Source organism: Nyctereutes procyonoides, unplaced genomic scaffold (assembly GCF_905146905.1).
Source record: "Nyctereutes procyonoides isolate TBG_1078 unplaced genomic scaffold, NYPRO_anot_genome, whole genome shotgun sequence".
NCBI lineage: Eukaryota > Metazoa > Chordata > Mammalia > Carnivora > Canidae > Nyctereutes > Nyctereutes procyonoides.
The window spans coordinates 10857687-10874761 of record NW_026575041.1 but is presented as its reverse complement, the minus strand read 5'-3'; the positions used below and the strand labels follow the sequence as shown (position 1 = coordinate 10874761).

Genomic DNA, 17075 nt, shown 5'->3' with positions numbered 1-17075 from the left:
GGATAATATCCTTTTCCTTGGTCATTGAGTAGTGTAAGGGTAAGCAGGTAATCTAGTTGGCTAATGAGATGTTTTTCTGAGAAGGGCCTCCCTCTCAGTATAAAATCATAAGGCCTCCTGCGGAAAAGGCCATTTGGCCTTTTGGAATAGTGGTGTGATGCTTGGAAGCCAATCAGCTATCTTGCAATCATGAGGCACCCATGCAAGGATGACAACTAACACATTAAGGAAGATGAAACAGAAAAGTTAAGTCTGAGATTGTGGTAGTAACAATAGCTGAACCAGTGCCAGAATTTGCTCACATTAGGATCTTTTATCTATCTATCTATCTATCTATCTATCTATCTATCTATCTAATCATCTATCTATCCATCTCATGTATTTAATCTATCTGACATCTATCTACTCACCTACCTGTTTTTCTGGGACTACCAGCCCAATTGTAAAGACCTAAAAATTATTAATTTTTCAACTAAAGAGATTTTCAACTCAACATCCTATCAGATGTTAATTTTACAAGCATGACATACTTAAATATTTTAATTTGGGAAATAATGGTACATGGACTTCCAATTGTAATTTTAGCTGCATTTGTTCTAGAAGGTACTTTAAAAATATTTATTTACTTATTTACTTATTGACAGAGGGAGAGAGAACATAAGCAGGCAGAGCAGCAGACAGAGGGAGAGGGAGAAGCAGGCTCCCTGTTGAGCAGAGAGCCCATATGAGGCTTGATCCCAGGACCCTGGGATCATGACCTGAGCGGAAGGCAGATACTTAACAGACCGAGCCACCCAGACATCCCTAGAAAGTACTTTTCGATGATTCATCGCAGTATGTTGATATAGTTTTTTTTTTAAGATTTTATTTATTGATGAGAGACACAGAAAGAGGCAGAGACACAGGCAGAGGGAGAAGCAGGCTCCCCACTGAACAGGGAACCTGATGGATGCGGGACTCATCCCAGGATCTCAGAATCACGACCTGGGCCAAAGGCAGACGCTCAAACACTGAGCCACCCAGGTGCCTCTGACTTGGTTTTGAAATATTTCTCAATAATGTACCTTTAATTTCTTTCTTGGGTAAGTGAAGAAAATTATTACCTCAAAGGAAGAAATCAGGCTGCTCTAATCATAGTTCTATTCCTAAAATCCTGTTATCTTATCCTCAACATAAAATAGTCTTGATATCTCAGCTTGAAATGAGTGATTAGGTCTGACTATTCAGAATATTGAATATGTTGCTAAGATAAGACACTTGAGGAATATCTTTGTCATTGTTACAAAACAACAGTATAGTGTCATAACTTCTAGTTGGAATAAAGTAATTGTAAACTAAATGGAAAAGCTCCTGTGAAATTACTTTTTAAATATAGATTTTAATGTGTTATTAAAATAAATATATGCATGGTTTGTAAAGGAAAAACAGTATTACAATTTTCTTCCGCATTATCCCTATTTCTGACTCTCACTTTAAACATTTAAAAAATATTTCTTCTTTCTGTTTTTACCTATAGATTTCAAAATAATCTTCTGTGGCACTGCAGTGAAGATGCACTGCTTAGATCCCTCTTCAGGAAAGGACTCATTGCCTAGCTGATGCCCCTGTCGAGCTTGCAGGGGTCAGGTATTAGCTTGCCAGGCTTTCTAGCAACTGCCTTATTTGGGGTGAGGAGGAGGACTTAGTTTTCTTATTTTCTTTTATTTTTTTTAAGATTATTTATTTATTTATTCATGAGAGACACACAGAGAGAGAAGCAGAGACATAGGCAGAGAGAGAAGCGGGCTCCATGCAGGAAGCCCGATATGGGAGTAGATCCTGGGACACCAGGATCACACCCTGAACCCAAGGCAGATGGTTAACGGCTGAGCCACCCAGGTGTCCTAGGACTTAGTTTTCTATGTGCATTTCACTAATTCTTCCTTAAGCACATTAACAGAAGGATAACACCTTCTTATAGAATTTAGGATTTTTTTAAAAAAGATTTTCTTTATTTATTCATGAGAGACACACAGAGAGAAGCAGAGAGGCAGAGACACAGGCAGAGGGAGAAGCAGGCTCCACACAGGAAGCCCAATGTGGGACTCGATCCCAGGTCTCCAGGATCATGCCCTGGGCCAAAGGCAGGCACCAAACTGCTGAGCCACCCAGGGATCTCCCTAGGATGCTTTCAATTGCAAGCATTATGCCCAACTAAAAGTAGGCTAAACAAAAGAGGTTTATTATCTCACTGTTTTTTTTTTAAGAGTATTTATTTATTTATTTATTTGAGAGAGCACAGAGGGAGAGGAAGCAGCAGACTCCCTGCTGAGCAGTAGTGGCTCCATCCCAGGACCCTGAGATCACAGTCTGATCTGAAGGCAGATGCTTAACCGACTAAGCTACCCAGGCACCTCTATTATCTCACTCTTAAAGAAGTCTGTAGTTAGGGAGTTCTGGGGTTGGTTAATTCAGTGACATTATCATTGAGGATTCAGGTGCTTTTCACATTTCTGGTCTGCCAATCTCAGCATGTTGATTTTTGTTTTTTAGGCTTTCCCCCTCATGGGTATAAGATGGCTGCCATAGCTCCAAGTATCACTTATTATATGAACACCCGACAGGAAGGGGAACATTTCTTCATCTCTCTTTCCTTTCTCTTCTTTTCTCTCTCTTTTTGGTATGTAGGTAAGGGAGGGCTTTCCTAGAATTCAAAGAGTAGTTTCTCCTAATGTCTCATTGGCCAAGATTGGATCTCAAGCGATGCTGTAGATAAAAGGGAAGCGCAGTTGTCTGTCATATTCAGCTTCCACAGGAGCTGGATGGCTCTGTCAGGTGAGAATATGAATATGTGTGGGATATTGAAAGCAGTGAGGTATCTGCCACCTCCTACCATCATGGTCAAATATCTAAGTACATCTATCACTTTCATTTATTTTTCTTGGAGACATCTCCTCCTTTCCAGGAATTCTCCATTCTTCTGTTCCAATTTGGACTGATTGTCCTCCCTCAATCTGCTCTATGGTTATTATTGTGATACTTCTCTTCATCATCATCCAGGGAATTCTACTTGATTCTTTTTTTTTAAGATTTAATTTATTCATGAGAGACAGATAGAAGAGAGAGAGAGAGAGAGAGAAAGAGAGAGAGAGAGAGAGAGAGAGAGGCAGAGACACAGAGGGAGAAGCAGGCTCCCTATAGGGAGCCTTATGTGGGACTTCATATCAGGACCCAGGGATCACGACCTGAGCCAAAAGCAGACGCTCAACCCCTAAGCCACTGAGGCGCGTCCCTCTATTTGATTCTATGTCATAATGGATCCCCTATTTTCTGGATACTCTTTTCTTCTATTTTTTTTTCATGATGCATATTATTCAGTGGTTCCCTGAGCAGTTTCTTGAGAGACAGTGCTATAAGGTGTTAGATGTCTGAATATGTTGCTATTCTACACTCATGCTTGAGTGATCACTGGGTTTGGTATGGAATTCTAAGTAGGAAATAATTTTCATTCAGATTTTAAGGTCATTGCTCCAATGTTTTCCAAGTTACAGTGTTGTTAATGAGAGGTCTGGTGTTATTCTTTTTTAGAAAGAGAGAGAGCAAGAGTTGCAGAGTGGGGAGGTGCAGAGGGAGAGAAGAGAGAATCTTAAGCAGGCTCCATGTGCTCAGCACAAAGCTCCACGCAGGGCTGGATCTCACAACCATGAGATCATGACCTGAGCTGAAATCATGAAATCCTAACTGTCTGAACCACCCATGTGCCTCTAGGTCTGATGTTATTTTGACTTCATTTTTATTTTATTTTTCATGTGATGTTTATTTTTCTTTAGAGCTCTTTATTCCTTGATATTCTAAAAATTTATAATGTGCCTTAGCGTGGGTCTTTTTTCATTAAGTTTGCTAGGCATTTAGTAAGTTCTTTTAATCTGGAAATGTGTATTTTCAGTTTTACAAAATTTCCTTGTTTTATTTCTTTGATAATATTTTCTTCTCCATTTTGTCTATTCTCTTTTCTGAAAGGTTTAATGTTGAACATCCCTTTGATGTTTTGTTCCTTCTAGGAGATTTCCTCAACTTTTTCTTCCAATCCTTCTATTAGATTTTTAAAAATATATTACCACAAATTTCTAAGAGCTTGTTCTTGTTTTTGATTCCCTTCCCTTTTTGGGTGTCATCTAATTGTTGTTTTGTAATTGCCATATTTTCTCTTATCTTTTTAATCTGTAATCTTATTTTCTCTCTTTAAATTACAATTTACATGGAAATTTTCTCTTATTCTTTGTATTGTCAGTTTCCTCTGGGATTCTCATCCCTGAAGGTTTTTGGTTTTGTTTTGTTTTGTTTGTCTCTGCATACATGTTGAAGACATTACTAAAATATTTGATGAACCTTGGATGACAATTTATTTTTAAGAGTGGATATCTAAAAAACTAAGTCCATCCAGTTTTTTCTCTTGTGCTATTAACCCTTTAGAGAAGACTACTCCAATTTCCTGATTGAGGAGTAGATAACCTGCTGCAAACATTCTAGAAATTGACTGAAAAAGTTGAGGATCATTATTCATAATGTAGAACCTCATTTAATCCTCAGTATGATGTCTCATTGCTCACTCTCTGTTGCACAAGGAATCCTCTAGACTGGAACCATTCTGGTTCAGTTCCATAGGAAATAAAAATCTTGTTTACAAATCCAATTAGAAGAGAGGGTTTTGGGGTGCCCGATTGGCTCAATTGGTTAAGTGTCTGCTTTTGGCTCAGGCCATGATCTCAGGGTCCTGGGATCGAGCTCCACATCAGGCTCCCTGCTCTGCAAGGAGTCTGCTTCTCCCTCTCCCCCTGTACTCTCTCTCTCTCTCTCTCAAATAAATAAAGTCTTAGAGAGAGAGAGAGGAGAGAGAGAGAGAGAAGAGAGGTTGTTTTGTGGCTGCATGGGATGGGGAAGGGATCTTAGGAGCTAACTCCTTCTTACACAGGCTATCTCCTATTTTCATTCTCCCTGCTCACTCTTGCTTTCTCAAAAACTGAAACTTTCATGGATTCTGCGGCCCACATCAGCTAGTTTCCAAATTTCTTCTTCCTCTTTCTTTTCTTTTGCAGTGTTTTACAAATTATTATACTTACTGATACATTTATGCCAGTGTATACATTTTATATTCTCATTTGTCTTGTTCACTATATATATGTTTTTTATATTTTTCTTACTAATTTAGTATTACCAAAACTGCTTTGAAGCCATTCATCTACTTTCACAGATTTGAGATCCAGATGTGTACTATATTAATAATGAAGAGGATGAAAATGTAACCAACAAAAACTGTAATGTGTAAATTACATTAAAATGAAGTGAAAAGCACAAATATTAACTGAATGGTCACATAATTTAGCTAGAACAAACATATGCAGTCCTTGTAATACATGTGTAATCATTAGGATGTGATTATAAAGAACAAACTACGATTTCTATGGAAGTCATAATTTTTAATTTAAAATTTATAGAGTATATGTACACAAAATTGTTTCAGCTCTTTTTCCTTTGAAATCACTGGAGATCACCTGAGCAATCGATCACTGATGACAAGCAAGGAATGGAGGACACACTGATTTAGTGATTGTCAAGGGGAAGAGAACCTAATGACTTTATGCGTGTACTGCTTGCTGCCCTGGTTTAGCAATATTCTGGAAAGTTCATAGCATTTAAAAAAAAAAAAAGGACAAACAGAGATTGGTAGGATGCTTTCCAACTTGCAAAGTGCTTTCATATTCATTATCTCAGTTGATGTGGGCAGATGCTCAAGAGTATTTCCAAGGTGTTCATTAGAATGAAGGCTTTCTGTTTAGTTGCTTCGGTAGATTTATTGGAGCGTGGGGCTATTCTTCTACAGTGAAGGCTATTATTTAACAAGTAGCCCATGAAACTTGCTTCATAATAAGCCATACCAAAACTTACTGGCTTAGAACCAACATTTATTATTTCAAATGCTTGTATAGGTTGGCAATGTGAGTGGTTCTTTTGCAGATCTTTCCTGGAACCAGTCAGAACCAGCCAGAACTGAAGTCCTGGCTTCAGTTATCTGATTATTTGACTGGGTTTGGAGGGTACAAAATGGCCTCACTGGAATGTCTTGCAGTGATGCTAGCGGTCTTCAGGGGTAACTTGATTCTCCTAGGATTGTTCACAGTGGGGGGTCTCAGTGTTGGAAGAGTAAGACAGAAAAGGCTGCTGTATCTCTTAAATTGAAAGTTGCAAATGTTGGAACTCATGTACTATCTCCAGCACAGATTTTAAGGTGTGGAGAAATAAACTCCATGGGAAGAGTTCCAGGGTCACATCTTTTTTCCCTTTTATTAAGTAGGCTCCACACTGGGCATGGAGCCCAATGTGGGGCTTGAACTCATGACCCTGAGATCCAGACCTGAGCTGAAATCAAGAGTAGGACACTTAACCAACCTACCCAGGTGCCCTGGGGCCATTCTTATAATAATCAACCACAGATACTGTGTATGAAGATTGTTCATTCCATTTTACATTGTCCTCTTCATGAGAACCCTTGAAAGAAATACCTGACTGGCTCTAGTATGAAGGATCCTTCTATTTATCCTAAGCAATTCATAGCTACACTGATATTATGAAAGGAGTACCAGACCAGTAGTTAGTAGATCTTGATTTTACATTAAAGCTCTTCACTGTAGCTCTATTTGTAATATAAAAGGCCTGGAAAAACCCCAACTAAGTTAATCATAACAGGACTGATTGAATAAACTGTGGTAGATCCACTCAATGAACTATTACACAACTGTAAAAGAAAATGAATGAAGATAGATTATTGTTAAGTGAAAAACACAAGGTAGAGGAAAGCATGTATAATAAAAATATGATTATCTAACAAAGAATAATCCTGAACCCAAACAAAACAACAATGATTACTTACAGGAACAGGGGAGAATATAGAGTAGAGGCGAAAATGGAAATTAACCCTCCCTGAATGTCTTGTGGTGTAGTTTTCACTTTGAAGCCATGTAAATTTTTTAAAATTATAAAACAAAGATTTATAAAGCAATTTTTATATAAAGCAAAGTAAAACAAATGAACCTACCATTTTATTGAATTGGTAGCATAACCACATAGGAGTTTTTGAAGTGAATTTAAAACATAGTAATTGGGCTGTTTTTTACTAGTGGGATATGGTTGGAGGACAAAAGGGTAGGAAAAAAAAAAGAAGGAAAGAAAAAAGAATCATTTGTAGTAGTTATACTACCAGTAAGAATATTGGCATTGTTATGAAAATATTATACATATTGTAGTATATATTCTATATGGTGTGTGTGTGTATGTGCGCATATGTGTGCATGCACACTACAGCATAAAAAGGAACATGAATCTGATTAAGCCTCTACATCTACTTCCCATTTACAGGAAACAAGGACCAAAGAAATGTGTTAAATGACACTGTGGAGGGCAGCCCGGGTGACTCAGCAGTTTAGCGCTGCCTTTGGCCCAGGGTGTGATCCCGGAGACCCAGGATCGAGTCTCACGTCGGGCTCCCTGCATGGAGCCTGCTTCTCCCTCTGCCTGTGTCTCTGCCTCTCTCTCTCTCTCTCTCTGTGTGTGTGTGTCTCTCATGGATAAATAAAATCTTAAAAAAAAAAAAATGACACTGTGGAGATGGATGCAAATAACCAAATTCAGAATGTGGGAAAGATGACAAACCATGACCAGTTTTTCAATAATAAACCAATTGCAGAGAAAATAAAAAAAAATGGAGGCCATATAGATTAAAGGAGATCAAGAAATGTACCAAACCAATTCTTTGCTATTTCTTCCCCTGAGGGTTGGATTCTAATTTCCCTTGCCTTGAATCTGAGCTGGCCTGAGTGACTTGTTTGACCAGTAGAATGTAGTAAAAGTGACATCCTAAGAACTTTGGAACTAGTTCATAAGAAGCCTGGGAGTTGCCAGATGGGGCCACTTGCAGCACTGTCTCTGAGCTCCATATAGGAAGTCTGAGTCCTCTTAGATCAGTATATTGGAGAGGCTAGAATGCAGTCATGTGAATGATGCCATCTTGGATCCTCCACACCAGCCATAGTCGATGTGGAATGGGCCAGAAGGAATACTCAGCCAAAGATTGATCAAATTACTAATCCATAATATGGTGAGATATAATAAGATGCCATTTGTTTTTAGCTACTTAGTTTTTGAGTATTTTGCTAGACAACTATAGATAACCAGAATAACATCTAATATTTTAAGATGGACATTGAGATCTAGTGTTAGTAGAATGAAGTTTGCAGGGGGAAAGGATGAGAAAGAAAACAAGAGATACATTTTTGGGTGTGCACAGTTTGTGAGGTAATATGATTTCATGGTGAAAATGACGAAAAGGTGTGGTAAAATTGAGGAATTGATTTTTTTATTTGAGGTTTGAAAAATGGCTACAGGAAATTGTTATGGGGGGAAGAGAGAGTGAGCGAGAGAGAGAGAGAGAGAGAGAGAGAGAGAGAGAGAGAAAGATGTATAATTATTTTTGCCTTTATGAATGTGCATTCCTGACATCTCTGAGGACTAAGATTGTCCTGCAGGGAGTATGATTAAAGTTACAAAGAGGAAAACAAAATAAGTAAGTCAGCTCTTGATCCTGCTGCTATATTTACCCACAAGAAAGGAGGCAGCTCTCAGGTGGGCTTTTGTCTAAGTAATGTCCTGAAATCCAAGTGTAAAAGAACAATATGAAATCTCAATTCTCCCAAACGGTTTGGGGCAGTTCAGCCCTTGAGCCCCTGGGGGGTTTGGTTCCCAAGGAGACTAATCCCACTTGCTTAGCATTAGGTATCACTGGGGCAAAAGAGCTCTGGTTTGGAGTTGTGCAGAGAGGCCCTCGTGCAGGCTGAAGCTGGGTCCCTCCGCCCCATAGGAAGTGAAATGTATTGATGTCAAAGCCATTCAAGTGAGTGTGCTCACTCAGGGTGTCGGAGGAGGGGCTAATGGGCCTGGCAGGAGCTGGCCACGGACTGCTGAAACTGATTTCATCCCAGATAAAGCTCTTCCCCAAAGGAAAGTAGATGGAGGGGGAAAGCTGAGACCATGAGGTGGGGTCTTACATGTACATTTTAGTTGGATAATGGAAACTCTAAGGATTTATTTTGACCCCAGGTATTAGTTATTTCAAGTAGAAGTTGTTCTTTGTTGCCTTATTTTCTATAGTTTTCCATAAACACCTTTACTTTCATATGACCATGCCCCTGCCCAGGCTGTTCCCACAGATACTGCTTGTTTGCTCAGTACACTCAAATGCATCCTTTAAGTCTCAGCTCAAATGCTACCTGCCTATGCAGGCTTCCTTGACTTTTCTGAGCAGACGTGATACCTTTGATACCCTCAACTATTGCACCTTTAATTTACTTCCATTAAGATACATATTGCATTATATTACAATGACTTGTTTGCATGTCTGCCTTTCCATCAGAAGAGGTAGAGATTATGGCTTATCTCTGTGTTCCCCAGTCCTGGCACCAATATTGTTGGTGTCAGTAATATCTGAATGAATAAATGACTAGGTGGATATTTTTTTAACCATTTTTTTTTTTTTAGGGGCAGAAAGGAAAAAAAAAAACAAGATGAAATCAGAGGGAGACAAACTATAAGAGACTCTTAATTACAGGAAGCAAACTGAGGGTTTCTGGAGGGAAGGAGTTTAGGGGGATGAAGTAACTAGGGGATGGACATTAAGGAGGGCACGTGATGTAATGAGCACTGGGAGTTATAGAAGATTGATGAATCACTGAACTCTATCTCTGAAACTCATAATACACTATATGTTAATTAACTGAATTTAAATTTTTAAAAATGAGAAAAAGAGGACCCATTTTGTGAGTCAGGCTGTAGAACTTCTAAGCCCTGGATATCTTATATGTGCATATAGAGCTTTATGGTTGACAAAGAACTTCATAGCCTTCTCAAATAGGTTCACACTTTATTCCCATTTTATAGAGGGGAACATTGGACTTTTCTGTAATTAGTTGGACAATAAAAGGCAGGGTTGGACTCTTCACCTCAGGCTCTAATTTCAGCTCTCCCTCTGCTACATCACACTGCTTTTTTCTAAGTTTCTACAGCCTGCAAGTGTAGCTGCTCTCTTGCATTTGAAAATACTTTGTTGGGGGGAAAAGCAGATGATGCTGATTTTAGAGTGATGTGTTGGCAAGAAACCGGTGAGGCCTAAGGAATCAAGAACATGGGCATTTGTTGAGCTGCTCTTTCATGCCAGGAACACTTATACGCACCAATTCACAAAATCCTTGAGGAGCTGATCTTTATCACACAGAGGAGAAAAGTAAGACTCAGAGGTATTATTATTTGCCTGTCATGTCATGTAATTCTCACAAAGACTCTGAGAACAGTTATAACCATTCCCATTTTTCAGATAATGAAACCGAGCCTTGGGAAGATGAACTGAACTTGTCCAAGAACAGTTACCCACCAAGTGTCAGGCCAGAATTTGAACCTGGCCTCATCAAACTCTGAATCAACTCGGAGTATAACACTCCCCTGATCTGGAAATGAAGAGACTTATACATATGACACCATTCACATTCCACTTATTTTGACTATGATTTATGTTAGGGCTTAGTAAACTCTCTGTAGATTGAGAGAGACTTTCAGACTAAAGACATCAATTAAATGTAAAGTTCTATGCAATTTGTGTCTGGGAATTTGTAAGACTGGCTCAGTTAAAAGAAGTGAAAAAAAAAAGAGTGCTCCTAGCTGTCAGACCTGGAGGCCTATGGAATGGTCCTGTCAAAAAGGGAACAGTAAGTGCTGATATCCACACCTGACAGGTGAGAAACACAACTCAGTAACAGGCTTACACAATTTCCTTAGTGCAAATGTCACCAAGAGTAAAACAGACAGTCCAATGATCGAGGACAAAATCCTGTATGTAACTCTAATGAAAGGTACATTATTACTGAGCCACCTTAATTGAAAAAAAAAAAGTTTGAGTCAGCTATATTGGTTGGGAAGTGTCTATTTTATCTCCTAAATGGAGAAATCATTTTGCTACATCCTGAAAAATGAGGCTTAAAGAAAAGAGTTTTAGAAGAGATGGTCTGCATCTCCCTGAGGCAGACTCTGCATCTAAACTATCATAACTTATTTATTTGTTTATTTTTAAGGATTTATTTATTTTTTTTTGGGGGGGGAGGAGAGGCAGAGGAAGAATGAGAGGCAATCTCAAGCAGACTCCCTGCTGAGCAAGGAGCTCCGTGTCACTACCCTGAGATCATGACCTGAGCTGAAATCAAGAGTCAGTCGCTACTGAGCCACCTGGGCGCCCCTGTCATAACGTATTTAGAGAACACTTTATCACACACCTTATATGTCTTTTTTATCACAGTGTCTTCATATATGTGATCTCACTGAATCCTCATGAACACCCTGTGCCAGAAAAGACACGTAAGGAAATACAGTCACCTTTTTGTGTTTTAGAGACGTAAGGGCAAATACTCATCACAAGCTGTGCAAGAGTCAACAGATATGGATTTTTCATAGGATGTTTCCTTTAGATAACAGGTGCCCCGTGAGGTGGGTGACTTTACCTGCATTTAATGTGAGTTAATTAAGGCAGAGAGAGGTTGGCAGGTTTGGCCAAAGCCATGTACTCATCAGAATATGGATTTTAACCCAAATCACGGAACTACTGAGTGGTGGAACTAAGACCTAATGGGGAACAGACCAGTCTTTTCTGAACCATTTTCTGTGGTCTACCATATTGTTCATTTTCTCTATCCCAGGAGGGTTGCCCAGGTGAGATTGGATCCAACTGAACTTCAGAGCGATCCTTAAAATGCAACAAGGACTCCAGAAGGACAACTTAAGTGGCAGGACAAGTAGGGGAGAGGTTCCCATCCATATTTTGTCTTAAGATGCACCAGGGTTGTCTCTCAAGCACCCGCTGGCTTAGCGTAATGACTCTATTCTCCTTTGCCTCCTGCCGTCCACCTGCAATACTGAAAGATGGGCCAAGTGCTTGCCTCACTTTACTGTAAGTAATTGTTACTTCTAACAGTAGAAAGGAGAGTATAATAGAAATAGGCTAGAAACCAGAGCACCGGTCTTGAGAGTCCTATGGAGACTCCAGTTAGTCTTAGGACCAGGTCTATAGCTTGAATAGACACTAGTTTCCTTCTCTCACCATACAGATGAGGAAGAAGAGGAGGCCAAGAGAAAGCACAAGTTCTGGGTTTGGGGTGGAACTGGACTGGATGTGGCTTAGGCCGACTCACGGAACCTCTCTGAGGCTGCTTCTTCAGGTGTTAGGTGGTGATAATAATACGCACTTAGTGTGAATACGGGATATCGGTCAAAAATTAAGTGTGACCAGGTAGGGACAGCGCCTGGCACACGCAGGCCCCGGTAGCTGGTAGCTACTACGGTCCAGAGCAGGGGGCCGAAACCCTCCCCTCTGGACAAGGGCGTGGTGGTACAGGGGCCGGAGTTTGAGGCCGGGCCGCCCTAACCTCGCCTCCTGCCGCTGCAAGCTGAGCCAAGAGAACGCCCCAGGGCGGAGGGAAACGCAGGGGTTAAAGTGAGGAGCTGGAGAAAACCCCGAAAGCTGGAAAAACGACAGCCCCCCCCGCCCCCCCGCCGCGGCCCGCCTCCAATCGGCCCGGCCCCGCGAGGCAGGCCCCGCCCCCGCCGCCGGGGCTGCAGCCTCGCTCGCCCTCCGCCCGCCCCTCGCTTACAAGACCTAATGAGCTCCCCCGCGAGGCCGAGCCGCGAGCCGGGCCCGAGCGAGGAGGCTGCGCCGCGCGCGCCGCGCCGGGGCGGGAGCCGGGCCTGGGTCGCGGGCCGGAGCCGGCCGGGGGCGCCCGGGAGCCGCGGCGATGGCGGTGCAGGCGGCGCTCCTCAGCACGCACCCCTTCGTCCCCTTCGGCTTCGGCGGCTCCCCGGACGCGCTGGGGGGCGCCTTCGGAGCCCTGGACAAGGGCTGCTGTTTCGAGGAGGATGAGCCCGGGCCCCCGGCGGGCGCGCTGCTGGCGGGCGCCGAGGGCGGGGACGTGCGCGAGGCCACCCGCGACCTGCTCAGCTTCATCGACTCGGCGTCCAGCAACATCAAGCTGGCGCTGGACAAGCCCGGCAAGTCCAAGCGGAAGGTGAACCACCGCAAGTACCTGCAGAAGCAGATCAAGCGCTGCAGCGGCCTCATGGGCGCCGCGCCCCCCGGGCCGCCGTCCCCGGGCGCAGCCGACGCGCCGGCCAAGCGGCCGCTCGGCGCCGCGGGCGCGCAGACCGTCGCGGGGCCGCCCCCCGGCAAGGCCGCCCCCCGGCGGGAGGCGTCGCAGGCCGCGGCCGCCGCCGCCAGCCTGCAGAGCCGGAGCCTGGCCGCGCTCTTCGACTCGCTGCGCCACGTCCCTGCGGGCGACGAGCGGCCCGGGGCCTCGGGGGCGGCGCCCGCGGCGGCGCTGGGCGCGGCGGGCGCCGGCGGCTCGGGAGGGGACGCGGCCGGCCCCGCGGGCGGGACGGCGGGCCCCGGCGCCAGGAAGGTCCCGCTGCGGGCCCGCAACCTGCCGCCGTCCTTCTTCACGGAGCCGTCCCGGGCGGGCGGCGGCCGCGGCCCGTCGGGGCCCGGCGTGAGCTTGGGCGACCTGGAGAAGGGCGCGGACGCCGTGGAGCTCCTGGAGCTGCTGGCGCCCGACTACGGCGCCGGGGCCGGGCCCGGGGTCGGGGCCGGGGCCGGGGCCGGGGCCGAGGCGGGCGTGCTGCTCGCCGCCGAGCCGCTCGAGGTGTTCCCCGCGGGCGCCGCCGTGCTGCGGGGCCCCCCGGAGCTGGAGCCCGGGCTGTTCGAGCCGCCCGCCGCGGCGGTGGGGGGCCTCCTGTACCCCGAGCCCTGGAGCGCCCCCGGCGGCCCGCCCGCCAAGAGGCCGCCCCTGGCCGCCCCCCGCGGCGGCGTGCCCTCGAACGAGCCCTTGCGCCCCCCGTACCCCGCCGCCGCGGACTGCCCGGGCGGGGAGGGCGCGCCCGGCCTGCTGGCGTCCTTCGCCCCCTTCTTCTCGGACTGCGCGCTCCCCCCGCCGCCGCCGCCGCCGCCGCCGCCGCCGCCGCCTCAGGTGTCCTACGAGTACGGCGCGGGCTACGGCCGCTCGGCTTACTCGGGCCTCTGGAGACCGGACGCGGCGTGGGAAGGGGCGCCCGGGGAGGAGGGGGCGCCGCGGGACTGAGGGGGTGGCGCGCTCCCGGCCCCGCGCCTCTCCCCGGCGTCTGCACGGCGGTAGCGCGCCCGCCGAGAGGAAGCGGGATCTAAAGATGTTCACTTCATGAGAGAAACTTGAGCGGAAGAGACGAAGAGGGGCCGGGGCTGTTCTCATCACAGCCTCAAGCGTCTGAAGCAAAGCAAAAAAGCCGTCGGTAGGTTCTCACCGGACCGGACAACCAGGAAACCAAGCCGGGCGTCGGGCGTCGGGCGTCGGGCGTCGGGCGTGGGGGGCGGGGCGGGGCGGGGGCGCGGGGGGCGGGGCGCGGGCGGCAGGGGGCGGGGCGCGGGCCTGGCTTCCGTGGCCTCCCGACCCTCCTCCGACCTCGCTGCGGCCGCGCCGCGGGGTGCCGTGGGCTCGCCCCTTCCGAACGGAGCGCGGGCCCCTCCCTCTCCTTCCCCCTCGAGTGCAAATGAATTAAAGGCTGTACTGAAAAGCACGGAGCCAAGACACGTTATTGACTCGGGTGTGTTCTCGGGGCACGGTTTTGCCTTGCTAGCTGGGGGCGTTCTTGAGGGCAGGAGGCCACTGGGCCGCTGCTGACCCCCGGGGCTGCTCCTTGTGTGCGGGACCTTCTCTGGCCCTCGGAAGTGTTTGCTGCTCCTTTCCTCTTCCGTCTCAGAATCCTTCTTCCATCTCTTCGCGCTTTTACCGGTGCTGTTGCTTACTTTCCTCCTCTTTCTCTGGTCTCCTGTTGGTCCCTCTTGATTTTTTTTCTTTTTTCTTCTGTCAGCTTTTCTTGATGTAGGAGGCTTACATTTGGCAACCTGCAAAGAGGCGTCCGTTTCTCTCCTCTCCCCATTCTTCAACCACTTTGCTAAGGTGGCAGGGGGCAAGCCATAACCTCCTTGCATCTAAGTTTCCTTATCTGAGAGGAAGCGAAGAATATTCCTTATCACTTCTTCATAGCTTGTTGGGTAGCTCGGAGGGGAAATGCATGAAACACCGCTTGGGGCTGCTTGATTGATTCTGCAGGTGTACATCTTGTACAGACACGTATCAATACTTTATACATATGGGAGCCCTTAGGATCTTTTTTGGGCCCAGGCCTGGGGATTGCTCCTTCCCTTACAAGCCGTACACGGCTATCTGCCCTTTCTCCTCCTGTTTCGCTCCCTCCCCTCCCCTCCTCCCTTGGTTGGTTTCTGCTTCCCTGTGCGTGCTCACTCCCTGTACTCACACTCTTCCCATAGAGGGGAATGGTGAAGGTATGAGTTTCCTAAAGAGTCTCTATTCTCTAAATAGCAGGTTTGATGAATAGAATCTGAAGGAGCCCTGGAGAGTCCTGATCTGTTATCTGAGAGGCATTTGGGGGAAAAGCCAGATAAATGTTTGAAGCCGTCATGATGTGGCAGAGGACACGTGCCACCATCAGCATGGTTGAGGGGCAGAGAGGGAAAGACCGGGTGGGGAGTGGGTAGCAGGAAAGAAAAGAGGGAGCCCTTTAGTTCTGCAGACCTGCCATGAAAATGCACGAAGACCAACATTCAGGAAGTGTACGGAGATGTCATTTACGGATTAATGACATTGCAAGGAGAGCTGCCTCCCTTCCAGGCAGATTCCAAGAGTATCTACACGTGAGAAAGGAGAAACCCCAGTGTTACTCCAAAAGATGTTAAAATCCAGATTAATGTTTGTACAGATCAAAAGTGCTCTGATATTTTCAGAAAGGAATTTGTCAAGAAACAAATGGATACCAACCCATGGCAGACCACTTTAAGTGCTACTACGGAGTCTCTTTATTCTGAATAAAACCTTTCTTAAGATAGCACCACGGGAATGAGTCTTGTTAGCGACAGAAGAACTTTTTCCAACTCCAGAAACTAGATGTCTATCGGATTTCTTTCAAAGTGATAAAAAGTGATTCATTCCATTGTGTTAGAATAGTATGCAATTGTCATTTAATTTCTCTGAACTACTTTATGACGAGTATAATCCAGGGTAGAATTTCGTAGGAGGGAAGCATTAACCCTGTGACAACTGCAATGTTTCTTTCTCAATTTCTTCTTTCTTTTTTACCCAGTTCAGGGAAACAGGCTCTCTCTCTCTCTCTCTCTCTCCCAGTATTTTGCCATCCCTTTGATTAATAATGATAATACCAGCACTGTGTGTTTCCACGTGCGGGCACTGAACTTCTTAACAGTGCTGTGAGGTAGGTGCTATTATCCTCACTTGAAAAGAGAGGCTCAGACAGGTTAAGTAACTCATTGAAAGCAAGTGAGGGTCCAAGATCCAGATCTACCGAGTATCCTAACAGCAAGACCTGCCTGCTTCTTGCGAGGCCCTGCTGTGCTTTGCTAGTGTGTGTGGTTCCCTGTCCCCTGCATTATGCCACCAGCAGGGTTTCTCATCCTCACCACTATTGACATTTTGCACAAGGTAACCCATTGCTATGCAGGCTGTCCTGTGCATAGTAGAATGTTTAGCAGTATCCGTGGCCTCTACCCATTAGGTAACGATAACCCTCTCCTAATAGTGACAAGGACATCTCAGGGGTCCCCTGAGGAGCAAGATGACTGCCAGTTGAGAACCACTATGCTAGACATATGCATAAATGGTGTCTATGGGGCGCTATGGGGTGCCTGGCACTTTCACAGGCACGGTGTGTTGTTTAATTTTTTTTTTATTTCTCTTATCTTTATTTTTTTTTAGAAATTTAGTTTTTATTGGTGTTCAATTTGCCAGCATATAGAACAACACCCAGTGCTCATCCCGTCAAGTGCCCCCCTCAGTGCCCATCACCGTCACCCCTCACCCCCCACCCACCTCCCCTTCCACCACCCCTAGTTCGTTTCCCAGAGTTAGGAGTCTCTCATGTTCTGTCTCCCTTTCTGCTATTTCCCACTC

General features: G+C 45.6%; 1 protein-coding gene and 1 long non-coding RNA gene across 2 annotated transcripts in view; one reads left to right on the top strand and one right to left on the bottom strand.

Moving 5' to 3' along the window:
- LOC129506547 (uncharacterized) overlaps positions 1-14459 on the bottom strand; it is a 65509-nt gene extending 51050 nt beyond the window's left edge. The window contains exon 1 of the long non-coding RNA XR_008663841.1: positions 14395-14459. This is a non-coding gene — a long non-coding RNA (uncharacterized LOC129506547). The remainder of the gene's footprint in view (positions 1-14394) is intronic.
- Positions 12771-14453, top strand: FAM181B (family with sequence similarity 181 member B). Its single transcript, XM_055320310.1, has one exon. It carries the CDS (start codon positions 12861-12863, stop codon positions 14193-14195), a length of 1335 nt encoding a protein of 444 aa, XP_055176285.1. The 5' UTR covers positions 12771-12860; the 3' UTR covers positions 14196-14453.
- Positions 14460-17075: the final 2616 nt, after the last annotated feature.

Coding starts and splice junctions, on each gene's coding strand:
- FAM181B (XM_055320310.1), top strand. CDS start 12,861: ATGGCGGTGCAGGCGGCGCTCCTCAGCACGCACCCCTTCGTCCCCTTC.